This window comes from Lynx rufus, unplaced genomic scaffold (genome assembly GCF_022079265.1).
Source record: "Lynx rufus isolate CCGP_SWC_20201006 ecotype Redwood Valley unplaced genomic scaffold, mLynRuf1.p SCAF_2, whole genome shotgun sequence".
Taxonomy (NCBI): Eukaryota; Metazoa; Chordata; class Mammalia; order Carnivora; family Felidae; genus Lynx; species Lynx rufus.
This window is the reverse complement of record NW_025814834.1, coordinates 213998580-214026370: the sequence shown is the minus strand read 5'-3', so window position 1 is coordinate 214026370 and position 27791 is coordinate 213998580. Positions and strand designations below refer to the sequence as shown.

The window sequence follows — 27791 nt, the reverse complement described above, 5'->3', positions numbered from 1 at the left end:
GGTCTACTGCCTGGAGATGCGGGAAGAACGGCAAGAGCGGCTGAGGTTTATTGACAAGCAGCTGGAGCTCCTGGCGCAGGACTATAAGCTGCGGATTAAACAGATCACGGAGGAGGTGGAGAGGCAGGTGAGGATCGTGGAGGAAGCACTCTGGGCGATCTGGACTGCCTAGGAGTGTCCAGGGTGCTGGCGGGTTTCTCAGCCTTCCAGAAGGAAGTTGTGGCCCTGACTGGAGCGGGCGCATAGCCTCCCCTGGGCTCCCTGGTCCCTCGTGTGACCCTGGGCAAGTCCCTGTGCTCTGGGCCTCCCCTCCACATCTCCGAGGAGCATTTGCCCGCCACTCGGACATCCCTTCTCCCTCAAAAGCTTTCCTGCCGTAGGGGAGCTGAGAAGAGCGCTGGCTTGTGGGGAAGCTCATGCGGTCTGCGAGGACTCGTTAGGCTCTCCTGGTGCTGCAGGAGGGAACCAGGCTCACCTGCCCTCCATGCTTCATGGTACGCGTCCCTCTCCCGCAGGTGTCCACTGCGATGGCGGAGGAGATCAGGCGCCTCTCCGTGCTGGTGGACGAATACCAGATGGATTTCCACCCTTCCCCAGTGGTCCTCAAGGTCTACAAGAACGTGAGTCGTTAAGCAGCAGGTGTTCTGCACGGGGACTCGCTTTAATCCCTTGGGCCGCTGGGTGGAATTGCCACGCGACAGTGATTCGGCCCCTGCTGGCCTGCGTCAGGGTCCCTCAGCCAGGGAGATAGGACCCAGGCTCCACTCCGCGTTCCGCAGTCACCTGCTGGGTGCGGGCTGACCAGCCTCGGGCTTCCTTGTCCCCTGGCTCCCCAGAACGAACTCCTGACGGGGGCGTTGCCTCTCTGAACCTCTGCCTCCCTGTTGCAGGAATTGCACCGCCATATAGAGGAAGGACTGGGTCGGAATATGTCCGACCGCTGCTCCACAGCCATCACCAGCTCTCTGCAAACCATGCAGCAGGACATGATAGGTCAGTGGGGACTTGAGACTGGGGCTTTGGGTTGCCCAGCGGTCAGCTTTGGAGGCCAGTCCACAGAAATAATGGCCTCTCCTTGTCTGTCACTCTTGACGATGAGTCTGTCTGGTACCCTCAGGTTCTTGGGGTGTGCGGAGCCTGTGTTCCACACACAGACTCGGGGAGCCGGCTTGAGTTACCACACGGGACTGTCACAGGCTGAGAGTTTGGCCTGTCCTTAAATTCACCCGAAGCATAAACGTCAGCAGGTGTTGGAGCCTCGGTCCACACGCCCCTGGGGCCAGCTGGCCTGCCTCTCTGGGAGGGGCCCTTGTGGCGCCACAGGCCATTCCTGCAGAGCAGTCTGCGTCCTCGGCGGAGGCTGGCACGGCCTCCATTTCGAGGCTGGACCCCGCTGTGGCACAGGGCCGAGCCGACGCGCTTTCCCCTCGTTTGTGTTCCCGACAGATGGTTTGAAACCCCTCCTTCCTGCGTCTGTGCGGAGTCAGATAGACATGCTGGTCCCTCGGCAGTGCTTCTCCCTCAGCTACGACCTGAACTGTGACAAGCTGTGTGCTGACTTCCAGGAGGACATCGAGTTCCATTTTTCACTCGGGTGGACCATGCTGGTGAATAGGTTCCTGGGCCCCAAGAACAGCCGCCGGGCCTTGATGGGCTACGGTGACCAGGCAAGCAGTGTCCCGCACCCTTGGGTGTCACCAGAGGTCAGTCTGCACCTGTCTCCAGACCTAGGAGCCATTCTCAGGGGGTTACCTGCGGTTTCAGCCGTGGCACGTGTGCTACCACACCACGGTCCGGGTTTTTGCCACAAATCCACGTAGCCTTGACTTAAGCACCGATATCTGCGGAATTAAAAACGTTAGCTGAGTGTTTTTTCTAACGTATGTCAAATGAAGCGTGTGACTTGTGAATATAGATGATTTAAGTCTATCCACATACCACCGTTCTACAATTTAGATTTTTAAAAAATTTTTTATTTTTGAGAGAGAGAGCATGCATGCGCAGAAGCAGGGGAGGGGGCAGAGAGAAAGGGAGACACAGGATCCGAAGCAGGCTCCAGGCTCTGAGCTGTCCGCACAGGGCCCGACGTGGGGCTTGAACCCATGTACTGTGAGATCATGACCTGAGCCGAAGTCGGACGCTTAACTGACTGAGCCACCCAGGCGCCCTTAAAATTTAGATTTTTAAAACCACTCATGTCTCTACCTGTCGAACTCATGTGTGTACTGCGCCTGGTGCACACCCCCACTTCGGGGGAATTGTACCGAGGCATTTGGGGCTGCCACTGCTCGCATTTTGTGGGGTCCCCACAGTGCTCACCTTGGGGCTGGCCGGTCTGTTACGAAGCTTCGGTCCTTCCTTGCTGCACGCAAAGCTTAATTTTCTTTTTGCCTTTTTGGAAACCGAAGAGCCGCTCTGTGTCTCTGACCCAGGACCCCTGGTCCTGAGGGTCACTGAGGGTTCTGTTGAACCAGAGACCTGCCACATTCTTCTTACCCCTTCTGTCGTGTCTTTTCAGGTGCAGCGCCCCATCCCCCTGACGCCAGCCAACCCCAGCATGCCCCCGCTGCCGCAGGGCTCCCTCACCCAAGAAGAGCTCATGGTTTCCATGGTCACCGGCCTGGCCTCCCTGACATCCAGGACCTCCATGGGCATTCTCGTTGTCGGAGGCGTGGTCAGTGAGCAGCCCTGCCCGGGAAGGGCGGGGGCTGGAGGACAGGCGGGTGGGGCCTGAGGGGCACGGTGCTGGTCAGGGTCCCCGCGTCCACACAGCGGCGTTTTCACGCCCACCTGTGGCTTCTCACGGTGGTCTCTGGTCTCGGGAGCTGTGCGGCCTCAGCCTGAGCTTCAGCGTGTTAGTCATTGACTTCTTGAAGTCTCAGCCGACGCGACGTTCAGACGGCACCGCTCCCGTGTGACAGAGGAGGAAAGTCTGGGTGGCTCGCCAAAGACAGTTAGGATTGGAACTCTGACCTGAAGGTCTCTACTACGTGACGGGCTTCGGGGAAGGGACCCGAGAAGGTGACAAAGCTGGAGTCCAGACAGGTGGGCGTGGCCAGGAGGTGAGGAAGCCCAGAGCGAAACTGGCAAGGGTTTAAGACAGAGAGACCAGGCTGGGCCTTGAACCCTTGCGTGTCTGTCTCCTGGTTTTCTTGCCCTTTCCTTTCCACTCCAAAGCCTGAGATCGCAGGCTGCCTTCTTGGTGACTGGGGTACTCCCCACGTCCTGATGCACGACACACTGCGGCCAGGACACTTTCACCCTGAGTTTTCTGGGGATGTGGGCTCGCTCTCTCTGCTGTGGTCGTTCGAGCCGTAGAGTGGTGGCAGATGTGACAGGGACAAAACTGCTGGGGATTGTGCTCTCAGCTCGGAAGACTGGGGTGGACACAGCTGAGGCCCCTTGCTCTCCGTCTCCACAGACTTGGCGTGCCGTGTGGCTTGTTTCAGACGGTGACCTGGCAGAGGGTCGTTAGCTGAGGCGCCGGTACTCGGTGGTCACGGGACCCTGTCAAATAGCCCATTTTACCCAAACCACCCTGAGACCTGGAGAGACCATCAGGCCTCTTTTGGGAGGAACGTGTGTAAAGAAACTTGGCGTGGGTTTCAACCAGGACGGCAGGTGGCACTGACGCCTTGATTTCTGGCTCCGTGTCCAGTGCTTTTTGTGACCGCGCTGCCTCGAACTAAAGTGTCACGGACCAGAGCGACAGAAGCCACCCTCTGAGGAAAGACGTGAGGGATTCTACTCGTCAGTGTCCTCAGGATGGAATGTCACTTTAGAGCACCTGCTTTTGTCTTTAGGGGCTCTGCGTGTCTGGTTCCATGCTTCTGGTGCCAGTGCCTCCTCCCCTACTCCCAACGCTCCCCTACCCCCCACACTCCCCTAACCGCCCCTCCCTACCCTCACCTCCTAGCACAAGTCTCCTCGTGTGACCAATGCTAAGTTACCCTGTTTCTGAATTAGGTTCCTGCCCTTCTGGCCTCCGTGGGATCAAAGAGGTGTGGAAGGAGGCGTTCTGAGGAGAGACACAAAGGCTCTTTGGGGCCCTTGGGAGAGGCAGGGGGCGGCAGAGGGTCCACACCGGCTGATCGCTGTGCCTCTGCAGGTGTGGAAGGCGGTGGGCTGGCGGCTCATTGCCCTGTCCTTTGGGCTCTATGGCCTCCTGTATGTCTACGAGCGTCTGACCTGGACCACCAGGGCCAAGGAGAGGGCCTTCAAGCGTCAGTTCGTGGAGTATGCCAGCGAGAAGTTGCAACTCATCATCAGCTACACCGGCTCCAACTGCAGCCACCAAGTCCAGCAGTGAGTCCCCCGCGGGGCCGGGGCCGGCTCCTTTGGTTCAGAACTTCCCGCTAGCTTCCCTTGGACCTGCCCTGGGAACCGCTGGATCCCCAGCATCATCTGACACTGGCCTTCAGCCGTGCAGTGTCGGCTCTGAGACCAGGGATGGGGAGAAAGCTGTTTCCGGGGACACCCTATGCCCGGGGCCGGGGCCAGTTAGGCCTCTGTTCCCCCAAGGAAGGGAGGTGCGGGCGGACGAGGGACGTTACTTGTAGTGTTTTTTCAAGGTCTGTAGGCAGAGCTTTGAAATTCTAAGACCCGGCCCTGTCTTCCTGGCACAGCTTTGGGCAGGAGGGGGCCAGGCTGCCTGCCTGGCTAGTCGGGGCGGGAGGAGTGCCGGCCTGCCTTCCTCACACTGCTGCGTGGTGGGCCCCTTGCCCGCACCTAATTTTTCATTTTCTCTGTGAACCCTTTGAAGTAGACATTGTTTGTGCGGGCGTCTCCTTTTTCCAGATGGGGAAACCGAGGCTCGAGGGGCCGTCCCTTTTCCCCTGCCACTTGGTGATTAGTGGCAGAGCTGGGATCTGAATCCCCGCCTGCTGTGCCCCAGGCAGGGTGCTCCTGGGTCTCTCACTGTGCTGACGCTGAGCGTGTGTGGCGTCCTTGGTCTGGGCAGCGGGCGGAGAAGATTCTGCCACACCGGCGTGGTGCAGGGCAGAGCTGCCAGCGGCTGACCGATGGGCACCAGGTGGATCTAGCCAGTGCCCGTGTTCTGCAAACCAGCCACGTGGCCCCATTGATCCCGACTCTCTCCCACTCAGGGAACTGTCTGGGACCTTTGCCCACCTGTGCCAGCAAGTTGACGTCACCCGGGAGAACCTGGAGCAGGACATCGCCGCCATGAACAAGAAAATCGAGGTTCTCGATTCACTTCAGAGCAAAGCAAAGCTGCTCAGGTGAGGTCGCCCTGGGAGGCCGGAGGCGGTGGGCTCCGGCGTGCGGCCCGGGCGCAGCCGTGTTTTGGCTGCTTGTCTGTGTCTTGCGTGGACGTGAACTTCACTCCGCGTGAGCTGTTTGCTAGCATCTTCTGGGTGCCAGATACGGTGCCGGCGCTGGACGTTCGACAGGATGTAGAGTTACTGCCCTGCGGACGCTCTCCGTCGGGGCCTTGGCGGAGGAGGAGCCAGGCGGAAGGGAGCCGTGAAGGGACCGCTCACGGGCACCTTCTCCTTCAGCAGCATCTCAGGCACTTGACGGGCGCCGTGCCGCTCACCCGTCCGTGTCCCTGCAGGGTCGTGTCACCTATCTCCGTTTTCTAAAAGGGGAAATTGCAGCCTCCAGGAGTTAAGTAACTTGTCTGGGGTCCCACAGGCAGTGGCGAGGCCAGGAGGAGAGGATCCAGGTGTGAGTGGCTCCGGCACCCCGGGACACTCCGCACGTTCATGGTCTTTCTCTGTCTACTGTGCACCGGGGTGTCTGGGCTGGACCCGCCACATGCTTTACTCCATTTCTCTGGGCGCAGGGAAGGGGCCATGTCGGCATTTTTACCCATCGGAAAGGTGGTCAGGCAGCTGGTGACGGGCAGAGCCCCCACTGGCACCCAGGTCCGTGCGGGGTCCCTGTGGAAAGTCGGAGCTTCTGTCCAAGCTTTGCTGGGGGGGTCAATCTAAGGAGCCAGAGGCCTGGGTTCTGGCCCAGGCACTCGTGTTTGGGCGGATCACTGAGCTTTCTTAAGTCTCATTGTTTTCATCTGTAAAATGGAGCGAGCTCTCGTGACAGAGCCACAGAGCTGAACCAGAAAGCGCTCCGCAAAGGTCCTCAGCCCGTTCAGCCTGAGATAACATCAGCACCCGGGGACCCTGCGCTTCCTGCCCCCGCCCCTGACGTCAGTGCCAACCCCTGGGCAAACGGTGGACTTTCCCGGGCTGATGTGCCCTCCCCGCCCACTGCCCTGGGCGAGTCAGTTTCAAGGACCCCTCGGCAGTGGGGGCGGGGGGTGGTCACCGATGCCTCTGCTGCTCATAGCCAACAAGGACGGGGTGAGCCCGTATGGGCCGCATATCCAGCAACCCGACCCCCCACTGACAGGCAGGAAAACTGACTTCCGGACAGTTCAGGGGCCTGCCTGTGGTCAGGTGAAGCAGACATAGGGCTTGAATGTCAGACAGGCCTTACTTTTGGCTCCACGGCTGATGAATCGTGATTGTGGGAAGTTATGTCATAAGTTCTCTGGGTCTCTTTCTCTCATCTGCAAAGTGGGGGTTATCAGAGGAGTAAATGAGGCTATGAGTCCAGTGTCCTTGGAACCGCTCTCGGTGTGTCATGCTGTCACCTGTCGGCAGCTGGAGCGCTACAAATTAACCCTTTCTCTGCAGGAACAAAGCCGGCTGGTTGGACAGCGAGCTCAACATGTTCACGCACCAGTACCTGCAGCCCAGCAGATAGTGGGCAGCCTGGCGCCGCAGCCCGCGTGGGGAGGGGCCGTGCTGTGTGGCCCCACCGGGGCCCCGGGCAGCTCCCGTCCGGTGCTGCCACCCTGAGAACGAAAGCACCCCCGTCTCATACCATTTTGAGCCCCTGAAACGCTAGTTCCCCCCCCCCTTTGCCTGCCGTTGCAGGAAGACCTTCAGGCTCGTACCCCTAAAGGAGACTTCTTTTTTTTGATGATGACCGTGGACCGCGTGGTACCAGGGAGTCGAGTCTTTGCTTTGTCGGGTGCACTTGACTGAGATTCTTTTGAGTGCTTGACAAGGTCTCGGGATCCGCCGGCCCCGCGGGCCGCCTGGTCGGCGCCTCAGAGGGCGTCAGGCAGACCCCGTCCTCCAGCGACACTAATCCCCGACCACACGTCCGCTCCGCTCCGCTCCACTCCACGCTCGCAAAGAAGGGCCGCCCGAGGGAGGGTGGGATTTCTTCCCCGATCGCACTGGAACGCTTTTCCGGAAGGGCTGCTGCCTGAGCGTCAGTTTGGTTTTTCAGCTTCTGAGCTTCGCTGCATCGGCAGAGCGGTTCCCACACATCTTGGAGGCAGAGATTGGGTTGGAGGCTGGGGGGGGGGGGGGGGGCCTTGTGCCATGAGGGGGCGGGAAAGATGTTGCAGAAGCCGGGGCGGGGTCGGTGGCCGAGGGGAGGGGCGTGTGGAGAGAGCAGGTAGCTGGTACCGCGTTGAGGAGGGGCTTGGCCTCCCTTCTCTTCACTGTGTCCCTTGTTCTGTTTTCAGTCTTTAGCCTGTGTAGCCTGGTTTTATTATTGGTCATAGATGGGTTGGTCCAGAGCGTTAGAGGATGTAGCAGAAGGCAAGATGGCGGAGGGAGGGGGGCGCCCCGTCCGGGATGGTTGGAGAATGTAGAGTCCACGGAGAACAGGGTTGTTTGACCTTGCCCTGTGAGGGGCTCACAGGCTCCGAGAGCTCGCACGGTTAGCTTGATCACATCCCCGTTATGCCCCTTAAGAGGTGTTCCCACCCCCACCTTGGCCCAGGCTGCCCTTGGCCACCAGTCAGTCCTCCTGACTAAGTTTCCCGTGCCGCTGAGGCTGCAGTTGGCCGAGAGACAGCATGGGAAACCCAGCAGCCACCCTCCCTGACCCCCAGAGCCTCTTCCCCTCATCAACCTCGTGTGGACTTTGAGAAATGTTTCCTGTTGAGTTTGGGATCGTTACTGGTTGAAGAGGGGGCAGGTTCCTGTCCCCAGGGTGTTAACTGGGGCAAGCAGCCTCTGCAGCTCAGGTCGGAGAACTTCCTAGAAACCAGAAAGCTCTCTCTCCCAGAAAGAGGTGGGGCTCTGGCAGAGAGGTGGGGCCTGTCCTCCTGAATCCCCCCGCCCCCCGCCCTCCAGCTTCCGGGAAATGAGTTGGTGGCCTCTGCTCACTGGTGGGTGGCCACGCAGGTGGCCTCTTCTCCAGGTGCCTGCTTGTCTTTCAGACCTTCAGCGGACGGCGTGTGGGGCAAAGTGGTGGGTGTTGCCTCGACGGTCACATGGCAGGAGGATGTTCTGAGCTTTGTGCCAGGCCTAGATGGTGGTCACTTCACAGCGTGTCAGGAGAAATCAGTGTCACACGATTCCAATGAACTTTGTGCTTTTTGGGGGGAGTCATTTTTTTTTTATTTCGAATAACTAAACATGAATTTTTTTGAATGTAGCCCCTGGGCGGTGAATGGAATTTTGAGTTTCTTATACAATGAGTAAAATTAAATTTATCCCACTGAGGGAAAGACTCTGACCGAAGTGTGGCAAAAAGCACTTTAATTTCATGCTGCTAACTTTGTTCCCTGTCTTTACGTTCATTTGCTGGAGTGTGAGACGTGCTTGACACAGTGAGTTTTTCCTCCGATGTATTTAAGGTGGTATATTTGCCTGAACTGCTCCTGTATCGTTGCCGATAACATTGGAACTAAAATAAAACCTAGTTGGAAACCCTCTGTGGCATCTCAGTTTACTGTTCTTATGCAAACCCAGGTCTGCAGGCCGCGTTCTGAAATGACCTTAAGTTTATTTAGGGGAAGTTCCAACTGTAATCTGCCTGCGGGTTCCTCTTACTCTTGGAAGGACGCTGATACTCTCAGAAGAACAACGGGCATAACTGATCTTTGAGAACCAGAAATCTAGAGTGATTTCTTGACAGATTTCGCTGTAACTCCAAGCCATTCATTTTTCACTTAAAAAGCAATGACTCAGACTGGCCCACCCTAGTTTGCCTTCTGAGAACTTGGTTGGGAGCTTTTCTTTCTGTTTTTTGAAGGGCCCTCAGCAGGGACGAGTCAGCCTCCCTGGCCCACCACACCTGTCCCGCCGGGCTCTGGCGCCCCCACTCCCTGCAGTGCGGTGGGTGGGAGCCTCATCCTTCCACGTTCCCGGGCCACAAACTTGGGGCATCATCCTGGACCCCGGTGTCGCTCGCTTCATCCAACCTGTCAGTTCTGGTCTCCAAAATGCCTCTAGACCCTGCCGCTGCCCCGGTCCCGGTCACTGCCACCTAACCCGTCCCCTCTTCCCACCCCTGCCCCGTTGTGCTTGTTTCGAGGCAGCAGGCAGCCAGGGACTTCGCCACAGATTTGAACCAGAACTCAGCTCACGTTACTCCTCTACCCTGGCTCCTGGCCCACCCAGAACAGGCCCGAATCATCCCGGTGGCCTTTCGGGGTCTGCACTGCCTCCGTCCGCCCCTTGCTCCCTGACACCCTCTGCTTTGGCCACACCGGTTTCTTGCTGTTTGGGACTGCGAGGCACTCACCTTAAGCCTTTGCACAGGCTGACCCTCTGCCTGTTCCTCTGGACGTTGCCACCGCTAATTCTTTAACCTCCAAGCCTGCCGGAACGTTCTCTCGTGGTCTGGGTCTACCCAGACCACCCTATTTAAAATCCCTGTCTCTGCCCCTATTGCCTGGCGCTTCTCAGGCCCCTCACCCTGCAGCATTTGGAATAGATGTGTTTCCTAACAGCCATTCTCCAACACCTAATACTGTTTGTTTTGTGTGTCCACGTGCTAGAACATAAGCCCTGCGAGGCCTGAGGCTTTGTCTGTTTTGTTCACTGATCTGTGCCAAGCATCTAGCCCAGTGCCTGACACAGAATCAGAACTCAGTAACTACCCGCTGAATTAATGAATCCTGTCCCGGTAACACACATTATCAGCCCTCCGGGGTTGGGAGCCAGGGTTAACAAATGTTCCTGGAAACTTCCCCAAAGTAGGCATGGCACTAGGGGCTTTGAAATGTTCAAATCTCAGCAGCTGGAGGGCTGATGGAGCCTGGATTGGAGCCCAAGTCCTAATTTCCCAAAGTCCAGCGGCTTTCAAACTTTTTTTCTTTTTTTCTTTTTACCCTTACCCACAATTAGAAACATGATGAACGAGCACACACGTGCGTATACGTGTAGGTGAAACCAAAAATTTCTGGTCACTCGGTACCCTTTCTCTGTGTATTTTCTCTTCAGCTGCTGTTTGCAATGTACCGAATTGTTCACCAGCTACTCCGAGGTGATGACCCATCTTCCCAGAGGGGTGTTCCTCACTCAACACCGCCTGGTTCTCTCTCCCCAGTCAAGACCAGATGCCTGTGGTTTCTCAACCTACCTCATCTGCCCACCGAGAGTTCTGAGGAATCCCAAGAGGTGGGATTTTCGGTCCTCCAGTAACAACGTCCCTATTTAATCACAAAGTATGTAGCCAGAATGTACCCCTCTTCTAAGGCTGGGCCCTCTTCACAGAGGTCAGGTAAATCCACTCTGTCCTCCAGGACAGAGATCTCGGTCTCTGAGTCAGACTCTCAGGCTTGAGATGAGAACAGCCAACTCTTAATGAGAACTTGGGTGTGTCAGGCGTGTAGACGCATGCACCCAAATCTCCTCAAAAAAATCAGTGACTTCTTTGCCTCCTTGTGCAAACGAGGAATTTGATTAATTCAGCGAAATACTGAGTGCCTGCTGGTGCTAATGGGCGCGGTGCAAAGCTTTAGAAGTGGCAGCAATGGATGAAGTGGATAAAACTTCCTGGTGTTTTTAGAGCTGGTATGCTAGCGGGGGAAGGCAGACTGTAGGCCAAACCAATGGAGTCAAAGACATAATGTATCAGAAGATAAGGTCCACATGGGGAAGATGAGTGAGGCAGGGAAGGGCATGGGAGTGAGGTTGGGGTAGGCCTATGAACAGTGCTTCTTGGGCCGTTCTAGCACTTCCCCTGGTGCACACAGGACCCGTTCTGTGGGGCACGTGTGCAGGAGACCTGCTGGGCGAGCTGAGTCGGCGCATGGCTTTGCATCTGGATACTCTGCGTCCTTGCCGACTAGATAGTGTCAGCCCTTTCGAGTTTGGTCTCTCCAGGGGTCTGTAGTGGGCTTAATTTGCATTTCCTTGGTGACCCATGAGGCCGGGCACCTCTCACACCCCAGTTATCCTCTCTGTCAGGGGTGATGTGCCTCTCCCGTGTTCTGTCCCTTTCCCCGTCTTGTTCAGATCTTCTCCCATCCGGCGGGCCCTCTTCCGTTCTTCTACTGGTGTCTTTTGGCGAGAAGTTCTTAACGCAGTCCAATTGATCAAGACGACGTTTGGAGGAAGACGGTGGGGGAATGAAACCGGTCCTGTGGATATCTGGAGCAGTGCGTTCTAGACAGAGGGACCGGTGTGTGCAAAGGCCCTGAGGTAGGAGCATACCCAACGTCTTCAACAGAATGAGACCGGTGAGGCTGGAGCAGAGTGACGGAGGGAGAGAGGAGTAGGAGATTAGGTGTGGAACAGAACTGGAGGCAGACCGGGATCTTAGGGGTAAGGACTTTGGCTTTACTCTCAGTGAGGTAGATGCGATTGGAGAGCTTTGGGCAGAGGAGTCATGTGAGCTGACCTCCATCTTAATGGGGTCCTGCGATGGAGGTGGTGAAAAGTGGTCAGGTTCTGGAGGCCTTTTGAGGACAGAAATGATGTGATGCGCTGACAGATGCCACGTCGTGACTCACGGATGACTCAGGGTTCTGGGCACGTGGTAGGATGGGGAGAGCTTTAGTGGAGCAGGTTTGGGGGGAAATCAGGAGTTCCGTGTTGGACCTGTTCAGCCTAAGGTCCCTCTGCTGTAGCTGGGTACGAGAACTTGGAGCTCAGGAGGAGTCTGGCCCCGAGACACACACTTGGGGGTCAGCACACGGATGGTGCTTTGTCCAGACTTCCCCAGGAAGCAGAGCTTCAAGCGGAAGGCTCACGCACGCTCATTTTATTCTGCAGAACAACCCCAGAGAGGAGCAGGGAGGGAGGGAGGGAGAGAAAATGAGAAGGAGGGAGAGCTAGCAGAAGGATGCTTTATCCAGCTGGCTACCATTACACGTGCCTGCAGAATAAGACTGTGACCTTGAGATGCCCGGTACCATTCCTGGTGGGGAGGAAGGGGGAAGAACTTATCCACTATTTCTCTCCTCCCCTTGGTGGAAGATTTGCCCCTTGGGGCACCGACTCCGCATTTCTGGATCGTGCATACGAACGTCGGGGCCCCGCGTTGAGGCCCACGGCGGGTGGTGGAGGTGAGGGGCGCGGGGCGGGTGTGGGCCGGGGGTGGGGTGTGGGCAGGCTGTGCAAGCTGCACATCACTCAGCCCAGGCAGAGCTAGCGCGACAGGCAAGGGAGGCCGGGAGGGTCTGAAGGGGTGCAAAAGGCTTGTGCCAGACAGCCCACCCCTCAACTCACTCAGAGCTGCGCTGTCTTCTCTCCCTTCTTTCCTGAGAGGCGGGGTCTGGGTCTGACCCAACAGAGCCCTACAAGGCGGTAGCCAGCACCGGCTCTGCCTCAGAGGACCAGTGGCCCTGGCTACAGGCCCTGCTGCTACAGCTGGTCCCTCGTCCGCCCCCATCCTAGATCTCCCTTATGCCTCGTGCTGCAGCTCCTCTGGTTATTTCCTGGTGGGGTGATCCAGACTTCATCCCTAGGGATCCCAGCCCTTGGTCATCACGCCCTGGCTGGGCTGTGATCGCCGCGGTTGCCACTTACTGTTAGCAGTGGGTGTGGAAACACCAAGAGCCAGACACCCAAGGGGGTTCCCGACACCCCCCTGCCCCACTGCACAGCCCTGGCTCTTCCGGGTGAGCCCACAGGCCCGCTGGTCTGCCAGCAGGAGGGGGCCAATGACCAGGTCACATCTTCCAGTTGATGGGACCCTATTGTGTCCCTGGGCAGAAGCTTCCTGCCCCCAGGCACAGGAAACACAAACTCCAGAAGTGGGTCATTGGAGTGATGAGGGGAGAGGCCTTTTTGACTTCCACCCTCTGCTTCCTGTACCCGTGTGTTGTAGCCGCAGGGGACACAGCAGCGTATCTCAGCTCCTTAGAGAATAGAGCTACGAGGTATGGTTCCTGAGCTTGGTCCTTTCAGGCTGTGCCACCTGGGTGTTGGGGTTCCTGGTGAGATCGGTGGACCCTTTAGTCGGATGCCCATTGTTCCACATTTTGCCAAAAAATGGGCCCTTTGGTGCTGGAAGACGAGCTATTCCCAGCCCGAGTGGCAGAGCCCGGGCTGTGGACGGATTGGCGACGGCAGGGCGGCCCGCCGACAGTGAAGCTTCTTGTCCTCCCGCTTCTAGGTAATTCGGCCTTAAGACTACCTGGGGTATTGTCTGTTGGGGAACTGCCCTCGACAGGCCCCCTGGGAAAAGAACCATTAGGGAAGAAAATAAGGTTCCGCAAGAGCTTGTGCGGCCTTACGTTTAGCCCTTGCCATCCCCTATGGAGACTCCTCTACTTGCCGGAAGGATAGCCTCATGCATTTGCCAGCAAAGGCGGCCAACGAAGGAGAGACATATGGATCCGAAAGCCCCACTCCGGTAACTAAGGAGCGTATCTATGGACGCAGGTCACTCTAACCCCTGGGCCCACTTGGCCCCTAGGAAGCATTCCAGATGACGACTGAACCTAGTCGGTTAAAGTACAGAATGGTTCATTGGTTCCTAGGTGCAGGGTCTCTCTCAGAACGTATAAGGCGTGGGTTTCTAAGGCCCTCCCGGCCCCCCTCCTGGCACCTCGGACCCAGGCGAACACTTTTGTTTTTCAAAACCACGAATGGTTCAGGGAAACAACTAAGAGGTCATGTCCCTGTAACTGTTCCACTTGAGGTGTTGAGAGATAAATGACCTTTCATGAAAACAGCAAAGCAAGTACTTTATAGGTTATAGATGAACGTAGATGCATAATAAAAACAATGAAAGAAATTAATCAATACGCAAAGGGCAGGAGGGAACGTTACCAAAAAAAAGCCCAATCATGTTATTCCTTATTAGGTGATGACACTAAGGAACAATTTTAGAATTGGGTAAAGCCAGAAAATATAGATGACGTACGCTACAAGGAAATCACTAGCAAATATAATACCGCGTTTGCTACGATAAATCGGCCAGTTCAACATGCTGCTGTTGTCTGTGTCCGTTTTTATTTTAGTGGTTTATTTTAGTTTTGTTTTATTTTCACGTTTTCGCCGACGCCGTTCATCCTTCAGGAACCCCTGGACCCGCGGGAGCTGGACTCCGGCACGTTGGCGTGAGGCCATGTGTGTGTCCCGGGTCACTGCATTCAGGTGATCTAAAGCCCTCACATGGCCGTCCGGGGGAGGGCCCCACAAGCAGGTCAGGGGAGCTGGTATGTAGAATAGTATCAATTTCAATAGGTACAAATGGCCCCCTTCCATCAGGGGACTGAAGCCATCGATCTGCTACCAGTGGCTGGCTGGTCCCTCGGAGATGGTATATCGAGGGCTCAGCTTTGTTCCTGCTTCAGCAGACCGGGCGTTCGGTGGCAGAGGGACCTGCGTGAGCCTTTGGGAGAGGAGCCCAGGCCACTTTGATCCCTGTCCTCATGGCTGCTCTGTCTGTCCCTGGGCCCCCCGTACCCACTCTAGGGTGGCTGAGGAGGGAGGCCTGCTGACATCTAGCAGCACATCAGCCTTTCCAGCTACTTTTTTTTTTTTAACTGTTTATTTATTTCGAGAGAGATAAGAGTGCGAGCGGGAGAGGCGCAGAGAGGGAGACAGAGAACCCGAAGCAGGCTCCGCACTGTCAGCGCAGAGCCTGATGCAGGGCTCGAACTCAGGAACCGTGAGATCATGACCTGAGCTGAAATCATGAGTTGGGCGCTTAACCAACTGAGCCACCCAGATGCCCCATTCCAGCTGTTTGTTGACCAACCTTCTCCCCGGCATCGGACATTCTCTGATGGACTGGAAACGTGAGACCCAGAGACTTAATCCGTTGTGCCCCTCCCATTGGTTTTCACAGGTTCATCTTCCTACCCCTTCCCCAGTTCTCCTGCCCACCCCCCATCTTCCAAACTTTTCCTTCCAGGCTCCAGGCCGCCAGCCATTTGCCACCACCCAGGGCATTGTGCGTGTCTGTTCCTCAGGCTGTACATCCCTCTTTATGTGTAGGTGACCAAGTGTGAAGCACACAGCTGTGTCCACTGGGGCAAGGATCAGCCTTTGTCTTTGTCCTCAGGGCCACTCCTGAGAGGGTGTGGTGGCACGAAAGTGGCAGCTGTCCATTCCAGCTACTACAAACACAATGTGCCCCATGAGGCCAAGTTCTTTTTTTCCTTTACTTGCTTCACATCTTTTAACAGCTTTATCGGGTATTTATTTATTTATTTAAAAGTAAGCTCTACGCCCAACACGAGGCTTGAACTCATGACCCTGAGATCAAAAGTTCCATGCTCTACCAACTGAGCCAGCCAGGCACTCCTACCAAGATGTAATTTTATAGGGGCGCCTGGGTGGCTCAGTTCACTAAGCGTCTGACTCTTGATTTCGGCTCCAGTCGTGATCTCATGGTTCATGGGATCAAGCCCTGGGTTGGGCTCTGCACAGTGCAGCTTCAGATTTTCTCTCTTCTTTCTCTGCCCCTTCCCTCCTCCTCTCTCTCTCAAAAGAAATAAGTAAACATTTAAAAAGCTATAATTTAGGGGCGCCTGGGTGGCTCGGTGCGTTAAGCATCGACTTCAGCTCAGGTCATGATCTCATGGTTCGTGAGTTCAAGCCCCGCGTCGGGCTCCGTGCTGCCAGCTCGGAGCCTGGAGCTGCTTCAGATTCTGTCTCCCCCTCTCTCTCTGACCTTTCCCTGCTCACACTCTGTCTCTCTCTCTCTCTCTCAAAAATAAATAAAACATTTTTAAAAATCTTAAAAAATAAGATAATTTATATAGAACTGCACATTTAGAGTGTACAATTTAATAACTTTAGACATATATATGCACCACATGCACCATGAGACCATCACCACAACCCAGACAGTGAACGTATCCATCACCGCCAAGGTTTCCTCGTGCCCCTTTACCATGCCTCCTCCCACTCAATCTCCTAGCAACCACTTATCTTTCTATCGCTATAGAGCTATAGATCAGTTTACATTTTCTAAAGTTTTATACAGATGGAAAGTACAGTATGTACTCTTTGTTTTCCATGCAGTGTAACTGTCTTGAGATGCATCCATATTGTGCATATCAATAGTTTATTCATTTTTATTGCTGAGTAGTATCCATTGTATGGATATACCGCAATATGTCTATCCATTTACCTGTTGACAGATGTTTGGATAAAGCTGCTGTGAACATTCCTATGCAAATCTTTGTATGGACAATTTTTTTTCTTCTTGGATAAATGCTTAGGGGTAGAGTGACTGGATTGTATAGAGGATACGACTTCAATTAAAAGAAAACCCAGCTTTATTGAGGTGTAATTTACATACCACAAAATTCAATCATTTAAGCAAGTTTACAAAGTCGTGCAGCCTTCACCACAATCCAATTTTAGAACATGTCCATCACCCCAAAATGATCCCTCTCTCCCTTTCTCTTTCTCCTTTCCTTTTTTCCCCTTCCTTCCTCCCTCCTATCCTTTCTTCCTTTCTCTCTGTTAATTTGCTGAATCAAGCTGATTAGTTTAAAAATGCTCTGAGCAAGTCACTTCATCTTTTATGGCTTCATTTTTGTTTTCGCTGTAAAATGGGGCTGGCATGCACTGGCCTATAGAAAATACCTGGAACATAGCACTCCGCATACATTATAGGTATCTATATTCGTGCTAATTTACTCCCTTTCCTCCAGGCAAGGACCCCTCTTCATTCTTCTCTGCCCCCCCAATGCCTAGTACAGTGCCTCTTAGCACAAAGTAGGCACGATAAATACCGGAAAGAAAGTATGGAAGAATGGGTCTCCAGCCACCGCCTACCCCAGCCCCGCCTGGCATCCCTCAGCAGAATTCTCCTTAGCAGGAGCAGCTCCGGGTCCAGACTTCGAAACTGCCCCAGCCAAACCCCCGCGAGTTCGGCCACCCCATCCTGACCAATCGGAGCTCGCCCTCCGGGAGCCCGCACCAGACCGATAGTCGACGTCCAGTACACGACCTTGGAAATTGACCAATCAGCTATTGAGTCCCTCTGTTAGTCCCGCCCCAATGTTGAAACTGCCGCTTCGGAACGCCGAGTAACGTTCGCAGGAGCCTCCGACTCCTCCCGCAATCTGGCCAATCAGGACGGCCAGATATGGCTCCGCCCCCAGCGGCAGCGACGCGTGGGGCGAGAAGGGCGGGACTACGGGCTGCGAAAGCGGCGTCAGGCTTGCGGGTTTCCAGGTTTCCAGGAGGTGAGCGCGGAAGCTGCGGGGCCGCCGTGAGGCGGCGGGACGCGGCGGGAGGCCCCACGTGCGCCCCCGCGGAGGATCCGGGGACCGCGATGGGAAGGAAGGGGGAGGCTGAGCCTCTTTTCCCGGGAGCGCCCGGCAGTTTTGCTGCCCCTGTTTGTCTTGTGAACGTCGCCTTCCCGTTGCATTTGCGCCGCTGTTAGCTTCCCAGGCGCAGTCGCAGCAAGAATCGTCTATACCCGGGACGCGTGTGTGGGGGCGTGTCGGGTGTAGTCTGTTTTTTCGACCTCAGCCCCTGCAGCCCGGCCCTGAGAAGGGGGCTCCTGGTGACGGCGATCCAGAAGTGTGGGTGGGAGGGAGGGTTGGGGGTCGGGCCGGGTTTCTGCGAGTAGGGTCTGGCCCGACCCAGTGTTAAAACCGGGATGGTGCACATTCCGGGACATTGAGTTTCTGGGTGGAGCCTGGGCCTGGAGCCCTGAGAGGATTAGGCAGCGCCTTCCCCTAGTCTGCAGAAATCCCTTCCAGAAGCATCTCTGTGTTCCTGAGCCTGGTTCCTTGGGGGGGGGGGGGGTAAAGAATGAGGAGAGGAGAAGGCTTCCCAAGCACCTCTCTGCACAAGGGAGAGGCTGGAGTGACCATGGACCCTGTAGCCAGATTTGGGTTCAAATCCCGGCCTTGTCACTAGCTGTGTGACGTGGGGCAAGTTGGTTAACTTTTCTGAACTTTGGTTTCTTCGTTTGTAAAGTGGAAGGGTGGGCAGGATAGAGGGAAGAGCCCGTTCAGGAGCCTGATTTGTGTTGGATTCACAAGTTATAATACTTTTACATTTGTAGACTTGCCCTAATTGTTTTCTACACATTATCCTAATATCTGCATATTTCTACATGTTACCCAAATTTTATTGTTAAAGGGGATTGTTCTCTTTTGGCATGTAAGCGAACACACTCTGGCCAGTTTAGTAATAAGAGACGTTTGTGGGATGCTCACTCTGTACCAGGTACCATAGTAAGGTTTAACATGCATTATCTCACTAATCCCTGCAGTAACACACAGTCTCTCTCAAAAATTAATAAACTTAAAAAAATAAAATAAAATAAAAATAGGGTGCCTGGGTAGCTCAGTCGGTTAAGTGGCCAACTCTTGGTTTCGGCTCAGGTCATAATCTCACAGTTTGGGGTTCAAGCCCCACATCGGGCCCCACGCTGATGGTGTGGAGCCTGCCTGGGATTCTCTCTCTCCTGCTCTCTCTGCCCCTCCCCTGCTCTCCCTCTCTCAAAAAATAAGTAAACTTAAAAAACAAACAATCTCTACAGTAACCTTACGCGTTAGATACTGTCATCATCTCTGTTTGGCGGATGAGGAAACTGAGGCATAGAGAGATTAAATCACTTGGTTGGGGCTACACAGTTAGGGAGTTCCAGAGCGGGGATTCGAACTGGCAGCCCAGTGTCATGCTGTTTTGGCTTCAGGTAGAAGAGCTGGGCCTGGTTCCTGGCCCGGAGGGGGCTTCGCAGCCCAGCCCAGTGTCATGCTGTTTTGGCTTCAGGTAGAAGAGCTGGGCCTGGTTCCTGGCCCGGAGGGGGCTCCGCAGCCCAGGAGGAAGCCTCACGATAACGCCTGGGATGGTGGAGACCAAGGACTCGGTGCAGCTCCGGCAGCTCAATCTGGTGCTCCTGAGGCAGCTGTGGGTCGGGCAAGATGCTGTGCGGCGGTCGGTGGCCAAGGCAGCCTCAGGGGTGAGCACCCGCCTTGAGAACTCCCGGGGGTGTGGAGGGGGCTGCCTGACCAGGCCGGAATCCAGACCTCCAGTGCAGCGTGCCCAGTTTAGTGGCGAAGGGGAAACTGAGGCCCAGCGAGGAAGGGACTGGGTGGGACGTGCAGAGGCTGGAGCAGGAATGAGGACCCAGGCTTTCGTGCCTAGTGCAGGCCAGCTGGGTGTGTGACCGGGCCGCTGCCTGGTGACCTGGCCTCTCTGTTCCAGTCAACCCGGGACTCCAGCAGCAGCTGTGACTCCCAGACTCCATCGTCCCAGGAGACGTCCTCGGTGGCCCCGAGAGCCTCCAGCCTTCAGGGTGCCCACCAGGGTGGCCCCTGTGATATGTCCTGGGCTGGCGGGGCCAGCTCTGGAGTGATGTCTCTCCCACCTGCCGCATACCGACGCCGGCCGTCCCTGGGTTCACTGAGGCCCTGCTCGGCACCCTTACTGGCCATCTCAGACCCGGATGGCACGGAGCTTTCAGGAGAGCCGGACAGGCCGGGGCCTCAGGAGGCCCAGGCCCAGAGGTCCATCCTGGATCAACAAAGCAGGCCGTCCAAGGTAACGTGGGAGAATAGAACTTCCTTGAACGTCAGTTCGCCTGTCTGACAAACGCAGTCATGGGCAGCCTCCCTTACGGGGTGAGAGGCTTCCAGAAGATGCCTCGAGTCATGTCCAGCTCACCCTAAGTGCTCGAAAAGTGGTGGTGTTAGTTTCTCAGCACTTTGGGAAGAAGGTGATGAGCCTGTTATACAGATGGGAAGACCAAGGCTCCGAGGCTTGGTCAGAGTCACACATAAGGGGATCTTGGGGGGCCAGTTCTTATCCTCCAGCTCCCGAGTCCGTGGCCGAGCCCCGGGGCCCATGTCAGGGTATAAGTTAAGACACAGCTCCTTTCCTTCCCCCAAGGTGGGACCTCCTTCGGGCTGGGCCTGCAGGCCTAGTCTTTGCCGCTCTTTGTCTCCCTCCTCAGCCAAGAGTGACCTTCGGTGAAGAGTCTTCAGTGCCTGACAGGAGCTGGCGCCTCAGACCATACTTGGGCTACGACTGGATCGCAGGTATGGCCGTTTCCAGATACCTGCCTGAGCCCCTGTCGGGACTGAATGAATGAATGAGTCAGAGCTGCCATATTCTTTAGTATTTATTGGTGCTGGGCCCTTGCAAAACTCTGTATGCATATCACTCTTTACCTTTTACTGCCCATCCCCCTCTACCCCCACTCCCAGCAACCTCAGTGGCCCAGCTGCTCTCCCTTTGGCTTCGTCCACCCTGTTCCTATCCATTTTTGACATGACAGCCAGAATGAATTTTTAAACATGGGGATCAGAATACTTAGCAGTTAGAAGAAAATCCAAAGTCGTCATTTAGACTTAGGGGGTATGACCTAGCCTCACTTAGCTCTGTTGACATGACCTCTGACTATCCACTTTCTGGCTCTTTGCTCCAGCTTCTCTGGTCTCCTTGGTGGTCCTTGAACCTGCCATACTCATGGTCACCTCAGGGCCTTTGCGCTTGCTATTCCTACTGCCTGGCGTGCGCTTCCCCAGGTTCACACCCTGTGGTTCCTTTTCGTCACTGAGGGCCCAGCTTAAAGTCTAGGCCTTTCTTGCGAGCATACTGTCGTAGGGCCACTGCCCCCTGCGTCATTGCCTGTGGCATTAATCATTTGTATGTTCTTCGTATCATTTGTTCTCAGGAATCGTCTTGTTTCCTTGTTCTTTTTTTTTTTCTTGAAGTTTTTAAGTAATCTCTACACCCAGTGTGGTGCTTGAACTCCCAACCCCGAGATCACTTTCTTCCAATGGAGCCAGCCAGGCACCCCTTGTTTCCTTGTGTCTTGTCTGAGTTCTCCACCAGAACGCTAGAACGAATTTGAGCAGGGCCATAGCTGTCTTCTTGCTGTATTTCCCAAGCCTGCGCTTAGGTGTGGGACACATGGCAGGCCCTTAGACAGCACTTGTTGAATGAGAGAGTGACTGGCCCTAAGAGGTGGGTGCTGTTTGGATCCTCGTTTTGCAAAGGAGGAAACTGAGGCACAGAGAGGTTGAGTTACTTCCTGAAGGCAGGTGCTCCATGGGGTTGCTGGGACCAGGGGCGGTGGAGACTCAGGCCCCATCCCAAGGATTTCCCAGCCTGTCAGCTCACTGCCTTGCTTGCCATTTGTGGAAAATGGAGGCATCCGCCTCCCGCCTGCCCTGTTCCTGTGTTCGCTCTCTTTCCCAAGGGTGAGCGAGTGCTCCCATCTAAGGACTGTCCCCGCATTTGTACGCTCTGCCCCATCCCCTCCAGGCTCCCAGAGGATTTGCTTCCTGTGATTCTCTCCTCCTCACTCGGTCCCAGCAGCATATGAACAGCCCAGAGGAGTGATGAGTGGTGGTTTTACCTGGTGCTCATTATGTCGTTGTTCTTCTCTCGGCTTTGCTCCTGTTCTCTCCTTTGCTTTTCACGGTGACCCTATCAGCTGGGTGCTGCTGTTGTCCCCGTTGACGGATGACAAGGCCGAGCCATGAGGGCTGAGCCACTTAGCGAAGTCTTCCCTCTGCTCAGGGGTAAAGCTGCAATGTGCTATTTTCTATCCCGCTGAAACGTTTCTCTTTTTTTTTTTTTAATTTTTTTTTTTAATGTTTATTCATTTTTGAGAGACAGAGAGAGACAGAGCATGAGCGGGGAAGGGGCAGAGAGAGGGAGACACAGAATCTGAAACAGGCTCCAGGTTCTGAGCCGTCAGCACAGAGCCCGACGCGGGGCTCGAACTCACGGACTATGAGATCATGACCTGAGCTGAAGTTGGACGCCCAACTTCTGAGCCACCCAGGTGCCCCGAAACGTTTCTCTCTTTATCTTATGTTTGCTTCTGGTCACTGCCCGTTTTCTGTGCTTTTCTTAATTTCAATTTCTTTTTCTTTTTCTTTCTTTCTCTTGCTTTCTTTCCTTTGTTTTTTGGTTTTTGGTTTTTTTCTTAATTTTATTTTTTATTTTTTAAAATTTACACCCAAATTAGTTAGGATATGGTGCAACAATGATTTCAGGAGTAGATTCCTTAGTGCCCCTTAACCCATTTAGCCCATCCCCCCCTCCCACAACCCTTCCCCTTAACCTTCTGTTTGTTCTCCATATTTAAGAGTCTGTCCCCCTCCCTGTTTTAATATTATTTTTGTTTCCCTTCCCTTATGTCCATCTGTTTTGTCTCTTCAAGTCCTCATGTGAATGAAGTCATATGATTTTTGTCTTTCTCTGACTGACTAATTTCACTTAGCATAATAGCCTCCAGTTCCATCCACGTAGTTGCAAATGCAAGATTTCATTCTTTTTGATTGCCGAGTAATGCTCCATTGTGTATGTGTATACACACACACACACACACACCACATCTTCTTTATCCATTCATCCGTCGATGGACATTTAGGCTCTTTCCATACTTTGGCTATTGTTGATAGTGCTGCTGTAAACATTGGGATGCATGTGTCCCTTCGAAACAGCACACCTGTGTTCCTTGGATAAATGCCTAGTAGTGCCATTGCTGGGTCGTAGGGTAGTTCTCTTTTTAGTTTTTTGAGGAACCTCCATGCTGTTTTCCAGAGTGGCTGCACCAGCTTGCATTCCCATCTCTGCTTTTCTTTATAACAGAACTCCTCGAAAGGGCTCTCTAGACTCGCCGTCTCCAGTTTCCCTCCCTCGCTTTTTCTTGGTTGGGCTTCGGTCCCCTGCCGACACCGCCCTGTCATCCGTGAGCTCTGTCTTGCATGCGTGCCTGACTCTGCTCTACTTCCTGGCGGACGTCACTATTCGGTTTCGTGTCACAGGTTTCTTTGGTGACTAGTTTCTTGCCACCATGGTTTTTTTTTTTTTTAATTTTTTTTAATGTTTATTTTTGAGAGAGAGAGAGAGAGAGAGAGAGAGAGAGACAGAGCACAAGCAGGGGACAGGCAGAGAGAGAGAAGGAAACACAGAAACTGAAGTAGGCTTCAGGCTCTGAGCTGTCAGCACAAAGCCTGACGCGGGGCTCAAACTCACGAACTGTGGCATCATGACCTGAGCTGAAGTCGGACGCTTAACCGACTGAGCCACCCAGGTGCCCCTTTTGCCACCATATCTGTGAGGCTCATGAGGGCATGGGGCACCTGGGTGGCTTAGTCTTTTAAGTATCCAACTCTTGGTTTTGGCTCAGGTCATGATCTCAGTGTTCGTGAGTTCAAGCCCCGTGTCGGGCTCTGCACTGACCATGTGGGGCTTGCTTGCGATTCTCTCCCTCTCCCTCTCTCTCTCTGCTCCTCCTGCACGCTCACTCTCTCTTTGAAAACAAATAAATAAAACTTAAAAAAAAACAACAACCAGTGTCTGGCCCCTAGGAGGGGCTCTGTAAATATTTTTTGCCTGGGTGCTTGCACAGACAAAGCCAGCAGTCACGGTGAGCAGAGGGCCCCCTCCAGGTCTGCATGAGGCAGAGTGGGGGGCAAAGCAGGTAGACTGGAGTGCTGTGCCGAGCACCCCTTAAGGCTCGGCCAGTGGCCACACAGCAGCTCCCCGGTGCTTTGCCCACTCCAGGGTCTCTGGACAACACCTCGCCCATCACCAGCAAGCCCGAGGCCTTCTTCTCGAAGCTGCAGGATTTCCGGGAAGCCAACAAGGAGGAGTGTATTCACAGTGACCCCGAGTGAGCAGGGCTGGCCGAGGGGATGGGCAGGGCGGCTCAGGGACCCCGTCGCCTGGCCTGCTCACCCCTGTCACTTCACAGACCCCGGTCCCTCAGCCTCCGGGAGAGCAGCAGGGTGGACCACGACCACGAATGTGAGTGTAAATTCTCGGCAGCCTGGCCGAGGTCTCGGGGGCCTAGGGAGGCAGCTGGGGTGGCGGGGACTCGGGGAGGGAAGCCTTGGGTCTGGACAGGGTGGGGCAGGCCCTGGGGGGGTGGTGAGGGTGTACTGAGGCCTGGACTTGCAGAGATCAGGGCCAGCCGTTTGTCACCTTACCTCTCGCCAGCTGCCTCCTTTCCCGTGTGCCCCCCACTTCCTCCAGTCGGCGCTCCGGGGGTGGGGTGGGGGAGAGGTGCTGGCTCAGTCACAGAGTCCTGAGTCTTTGCTTTGGGTTTATGTCTGCAGCACATGGTGCATTCACGTGCGTGCCTCACGCGTAAGGAAGGGCCATTCATGTGAACACGTGTGTGCGTGCATACTGTGTGTGCTTGCCAGTTTAGGCACGCGCACGTGTGTCCGTGAATGTGACCATACAGAGCCGTGCTTTGGGTTTGCACGTGTCACATTGATGGGTGTGTGCGCGCGCGTGCGAGCGTGTGTCCTCCGTGTTTTGTCACGTGAGCTCAGGTGCGTGTTAGTGTTCCGTACGTGTACACCTGCGTGCGCGTGCGGCTGCCGGCGGGGGGGTGGCGGCGGGCCCGTGTGGTTGGGGTAGGAAGGGGGTCCAGGGATCCGGGCCCCCGGCTGAAGGGAGCTGCCGCTTCTCACGGCCCCGCAGGCGTGTACTGTTACCGCGTCAACCGGCGCCTGTTTCTGGTGCCTTCGGATCCTGGCTCCCCCTGCCGCCTGTGCAGGACACCTCGGGACCGGCGGGGCCCTGAGACCCTGGTGGAGCCCGCGCAGGTCAGGTGAGTGGCCAGAGCAGGTAGGACACCCGGGGGCAGCCATGGAGGCGGCAGCGACCGAGGAGAGGAGCCCAGCCTGAGGCCCGCCGGTCTTGAGGGAGGGAAGGCCGGGTCCGGGGCTGGGGTCCCAGAGCGGCCCGGAGGCGCCCAAAGCAACGCCTTCTCTGTCCACTGCCCCTGCCCCCAGGGTGAGCATCCCGCTGTCTGTCCTGGACCCTCCGCACCGGCACCGCGTCCACCGACGGAAGAGCTTCGATGCTTCTGACACGCTGGCCCTGCCCCGGGTGAGCAGCCGAGTGGGGCCTGGGTGGAGCTGAGCGCGGGGCCCAGGTTCCCTGGTGGATCTTGAGGCCCAGAGAGGGCCACAGACTGTCCCAGGGCCCACAGAGAGGCTGGGCACAAGGAGGGTGGGTGCCCAGATCCCTGGAGTTCAGGCTGGGCCATTTCCATCACCTGTATTATGCTTGTTGCCTGTTCCCCACCCACGATGTGGCTTCCAGGATAAGCGTCCCGCTGTCCAGATGAGACAAGGCAGAGGGAGGGCACTGGCCTCCGGTCCGCAGGTGGAAGAGCTGGGATTTGAACCCAGGTCCTTAATGTTTCCATCGAGCCCCTCCTAGAAACATTCTTTATGTCCCCTGGGTAAGGGTAGGGGTCAGTGGAGATCCCTCCTCTGCCGGTTGAGGCTGGGGGAGCTGAGACTGGGGAGAGGAGAAAGGATGCCGAAGAAAGTTAGCCTGCTCGCCTGTAAAATGAACGCATGAGTCCTCAGACCGGGGGGGGGGGGGGGGTGGGTAGTTCAGGGAATCAGTCCCCATCAGGCGTGGGGCAGAGCCCAGCATACAGGAAGTGCTCTGTCAGTATCCACGGCCTTCCCTCCTCCCGTCTCAGGCCAAGGGCCCAGGGCCTGGGTCAGCGGGGTAAGGAAAGGGACGCCTGGGGTAACCCAGGATACAGGCAGTCCCAGGGGAGAGGCACAGCCCCTCCCTGGGGTGCGCCCCATCAGAGGAGAGCCCTGCCACAGACCAAGTGCCTTACTCCCTTGCTCTCCACAGCACTGCCTGATGGGCTGGGACATTCTCCCTCCGAAGCCCGAGAAAAGCTCAGCTCCCAAGAGCCTGGACCTTTGGTCCTGTGTCTCCTCCGAGGCCCAGCACCGGAAGCTGTCAGCTGCCCGCCTGGTATGGTCCAGGGTACCCCAGGAGGGACAGATGCCTAGGAGTAGGCCTGGGGTCTGCAGCGTCCCTAGAGGGGTGGGGTTGGATTGGGGCAGGGAGTGCAGAGCCTGGAAGCTTCTCTCTGCAGGAGCCCAGCCCACAGCACCCTTCCAGGCTCTTCTCCTTGCCAACTACCCCACCCTCCCCAGGAAGGATGACGTGGGAATTGGGGGCGACTTCCACAGTGGTCCCCTCTGACCCCTCCCTGTTCACCATCCAGGCCCAGCCAACACGAGTCCCACCTTCCACCCCATTCCGGTCACGACTCCAGCCGAAGCCCTGAGGACTGGCCACCCGGAGGAGGACAGAGCCCCTGCCATCCCCCTAACCCCTCTCCTCTGGCAGGGCACCCACCAGAGGGGAGCCCTGCCTGGCTTCAGCTGGAGGTGAACGTAGTCCCCACCCTCTTGGGTTGGGCAGGTGGATGGGCTCAGGCCCTTCTCCTTCCTGGAGACAGAGGTGGGGACCCCAGGGTGGGGGGGCGCGGGTGAAAGAGGATGGGGGGACATGTTTGTAAATAAAGCTCAGTGCCGTCTGCAGCACCAGATTTCCCACATGTGCTGGGTCCGCCCTGCTGATGCCCTCAGTGCCCAGGAGGTGCTCTGGCGGCAGCCTGTTCCCTTGCCTGGGAAAGACACGTCTGACAACCTGTGCTGGGCCGAGGGGATCCAGTGCCCTGAGTTTGGGTCTCGGTGCAGCTTCCAACTCTGGGTAGACGGCCTCCCGGGTGGGAGGGAGGCGCTCCGGGCCCCAGACTGTCTGCTGTGGATGAGGCTGAGGCTGTGGACCATGAGTGAGTTCTCCCCTTCCTGGTCTCTGAAGCTGGGGTCCGTTGACAGAGGGCTTCTCTTAAAGTCCCTGGGCCAGTGGCTCCTCGACTGCCCTCCCCAGCCCAGCCCGAGAAGCCACAGGGGACCCAGAGCTGCCGCAGGCACAGATGGGGAAGCCGAGAGCCAGGCAGGGCTGGCAGTGAGTACAGATGTCCCCCCCTCGTGGCTTAACAGCCAGTGTCTGTCTTCCCCCCATAGGTTGAACGATATAAAATTCCTGGTTTTGTAAGATGAACATGAAGTAAAAGGGGAACTGAAGCCCCAAGGAGGCACGTGGTTTTTCTGAGGTTTCTCCACTTTGAGGGCTGGAACTAGGGTTGTGGTCTCCTGTGGCTTCCACAGGAAGCCGTCATGGCTGTGACGCCGGGAAAGCCTGGTCCCCCCCCCCCGCCCCCCGTGTGGCTCACAACACACGTGTTAATCAGGGTGAGGGAGGTTCTGCCGCAGTAACTGATGAATCCCCAGCTCTCAGTGGCCGGCCTCTGTGGGTTCCAGTTTCTCCACATCCTCGCCAACCCTCCTTTTCTGCCCTTTCTTAAAAAAAAAAAAAAAAAAAAAAAAAAATGTTTATTTTTGAGAGAGCCAGGGTGAGCAGGAGAGGGGCAGAGAGAGAGGAAGAGAGAGTGCGAATCTCAAGCAGGCTCCGTGCTGTCAATGCGGAGTCCGATGCGGGGCCCGAACTCACCAACCGTGAGATCGTGAACTGAGTGGAAATCAAGAGTTGGACGCTCGCCGACTGAGCCACCCAGGCGCCCGCCCTACTTTCTGCATGTTTTGTAACAGCCATCCTAACGGGCGTGAAGCGGTACCTCACTGTGGTTCTGTTTTGTGTTTTTCCCTGATGGTTGCAAACGTGGAGCGTTTTTGTTTGTGCTTATCAGCCACCCGTGTATCTTCTTGGGAGAAGTGTGCGTTCAGGTCCTCTGCTCATATTTAGATCCGGTTGTTTGCTTTTTCTGATGTTTAACGTAATTTTAAGTCAAAGAGCCTGTGGGAGTCCGTGGTTTTGTTAGAA

The 27791-nt window shown here is 55.8% G+C and overlaps 2 protein-coding genes and 1 non-coding gene across 12 annotated transcripts in view; 2 read left to right on the top strand and 1 right to left on the bottom strand.

Annotated features, from left to right (window-relative positions):
* The window catches only part of MFN2 (mitofusin 2), a 30695-nt gene extending 18663 nt beyond the window's left edge, over positions 1–12032 (top strand). The window contains exons 7-15 of one of the 8 annotated variants that reach the window (XM_047083054.1): positions 1–127; positions 516–620; positions 891–993; positions 1447–1703; positions 2519–2674; positions 4109–4305; positions 5106–5240; positions 10218–10394; positions 11235–12032. In XM_047083054.1, the coding sequence (XP_046939010.1) occupies positions 1–127; positions 516–620; positions 891–993; positions 1447–1703; positions 2519–2674; positions 4109–4305; positions 5106–5240; positions 10218–10394; positions 11235–11388 (1411 nt within the window). In that variant the 3' untranslated portion in view covers positions 11389–12032. Of the gene's footprint in view, positions 128–515; positions 621–890; positions 994–1446; positions 1704–2518; positions 2675–4108; positions 4306–5105; positions 5241–6659; positions 6886–10217; positions 10442–11234 lie in introns of those variants that run through there. The other 7 variants (XM_047083053.1, XM_047083048.1, XM_047083047.1 and 4 more) reach the window with 7 other exon arrangements.
* Positions 12033–15402: 3370 nt separating this feature from the next.
* TRNAK-UUU (transfer RNA lysine (anticodon UUU)) lies at positions 15403–15475 on the bottom strand. The gene has a single exon. It is a non-coding gene; the product is annotated as a tRNA-Lys (tRNA).
* Positions 15476–16322: 847 nt separating this feature from the next.
* MIIP (migration and invasion inhibitory protein) lies at positions 16323–27300 on the top strand. Of its 3 annotated transcripts, none has more exons than XM_047085564.1 (10): positions 16323–17377; positions 18921–19110; positions 19356–19691; positions 20104–20188; positions 23676–23784; positions 23866–23918; positions 24603–24732; positions 24917–25013; positions 25785–25910; positions 26167–27300. In XM_047085564.1, the coding sequence occupies exons 2-10, from the start codon at positions 18997–18999 to the stop codon at positions 26227–26229; spliced, it is 1113 nt and encodes a 370-aa protein (XP_046941520.1). In that variant the 5' UTR covers positions 16323–17377; positions 18921–18996; the 3' UTR covers positions 26230–27300. The 3 variants fall into 3 exon arrangements, with proteins under 3 accessions (XP_046941520.1, XP_046941521.1, XP_046941519.1); XM_047085565.1 differs by having other exon boundaries at positions 18844–19110; XM_047085563.1 differs by lacking the exon at positions 16323–17377 and having other exon boundaries at positions 18605–19110.
* The last annotated feature ends 491 nt before the right edge of the window (positions 27301–27791 follow it).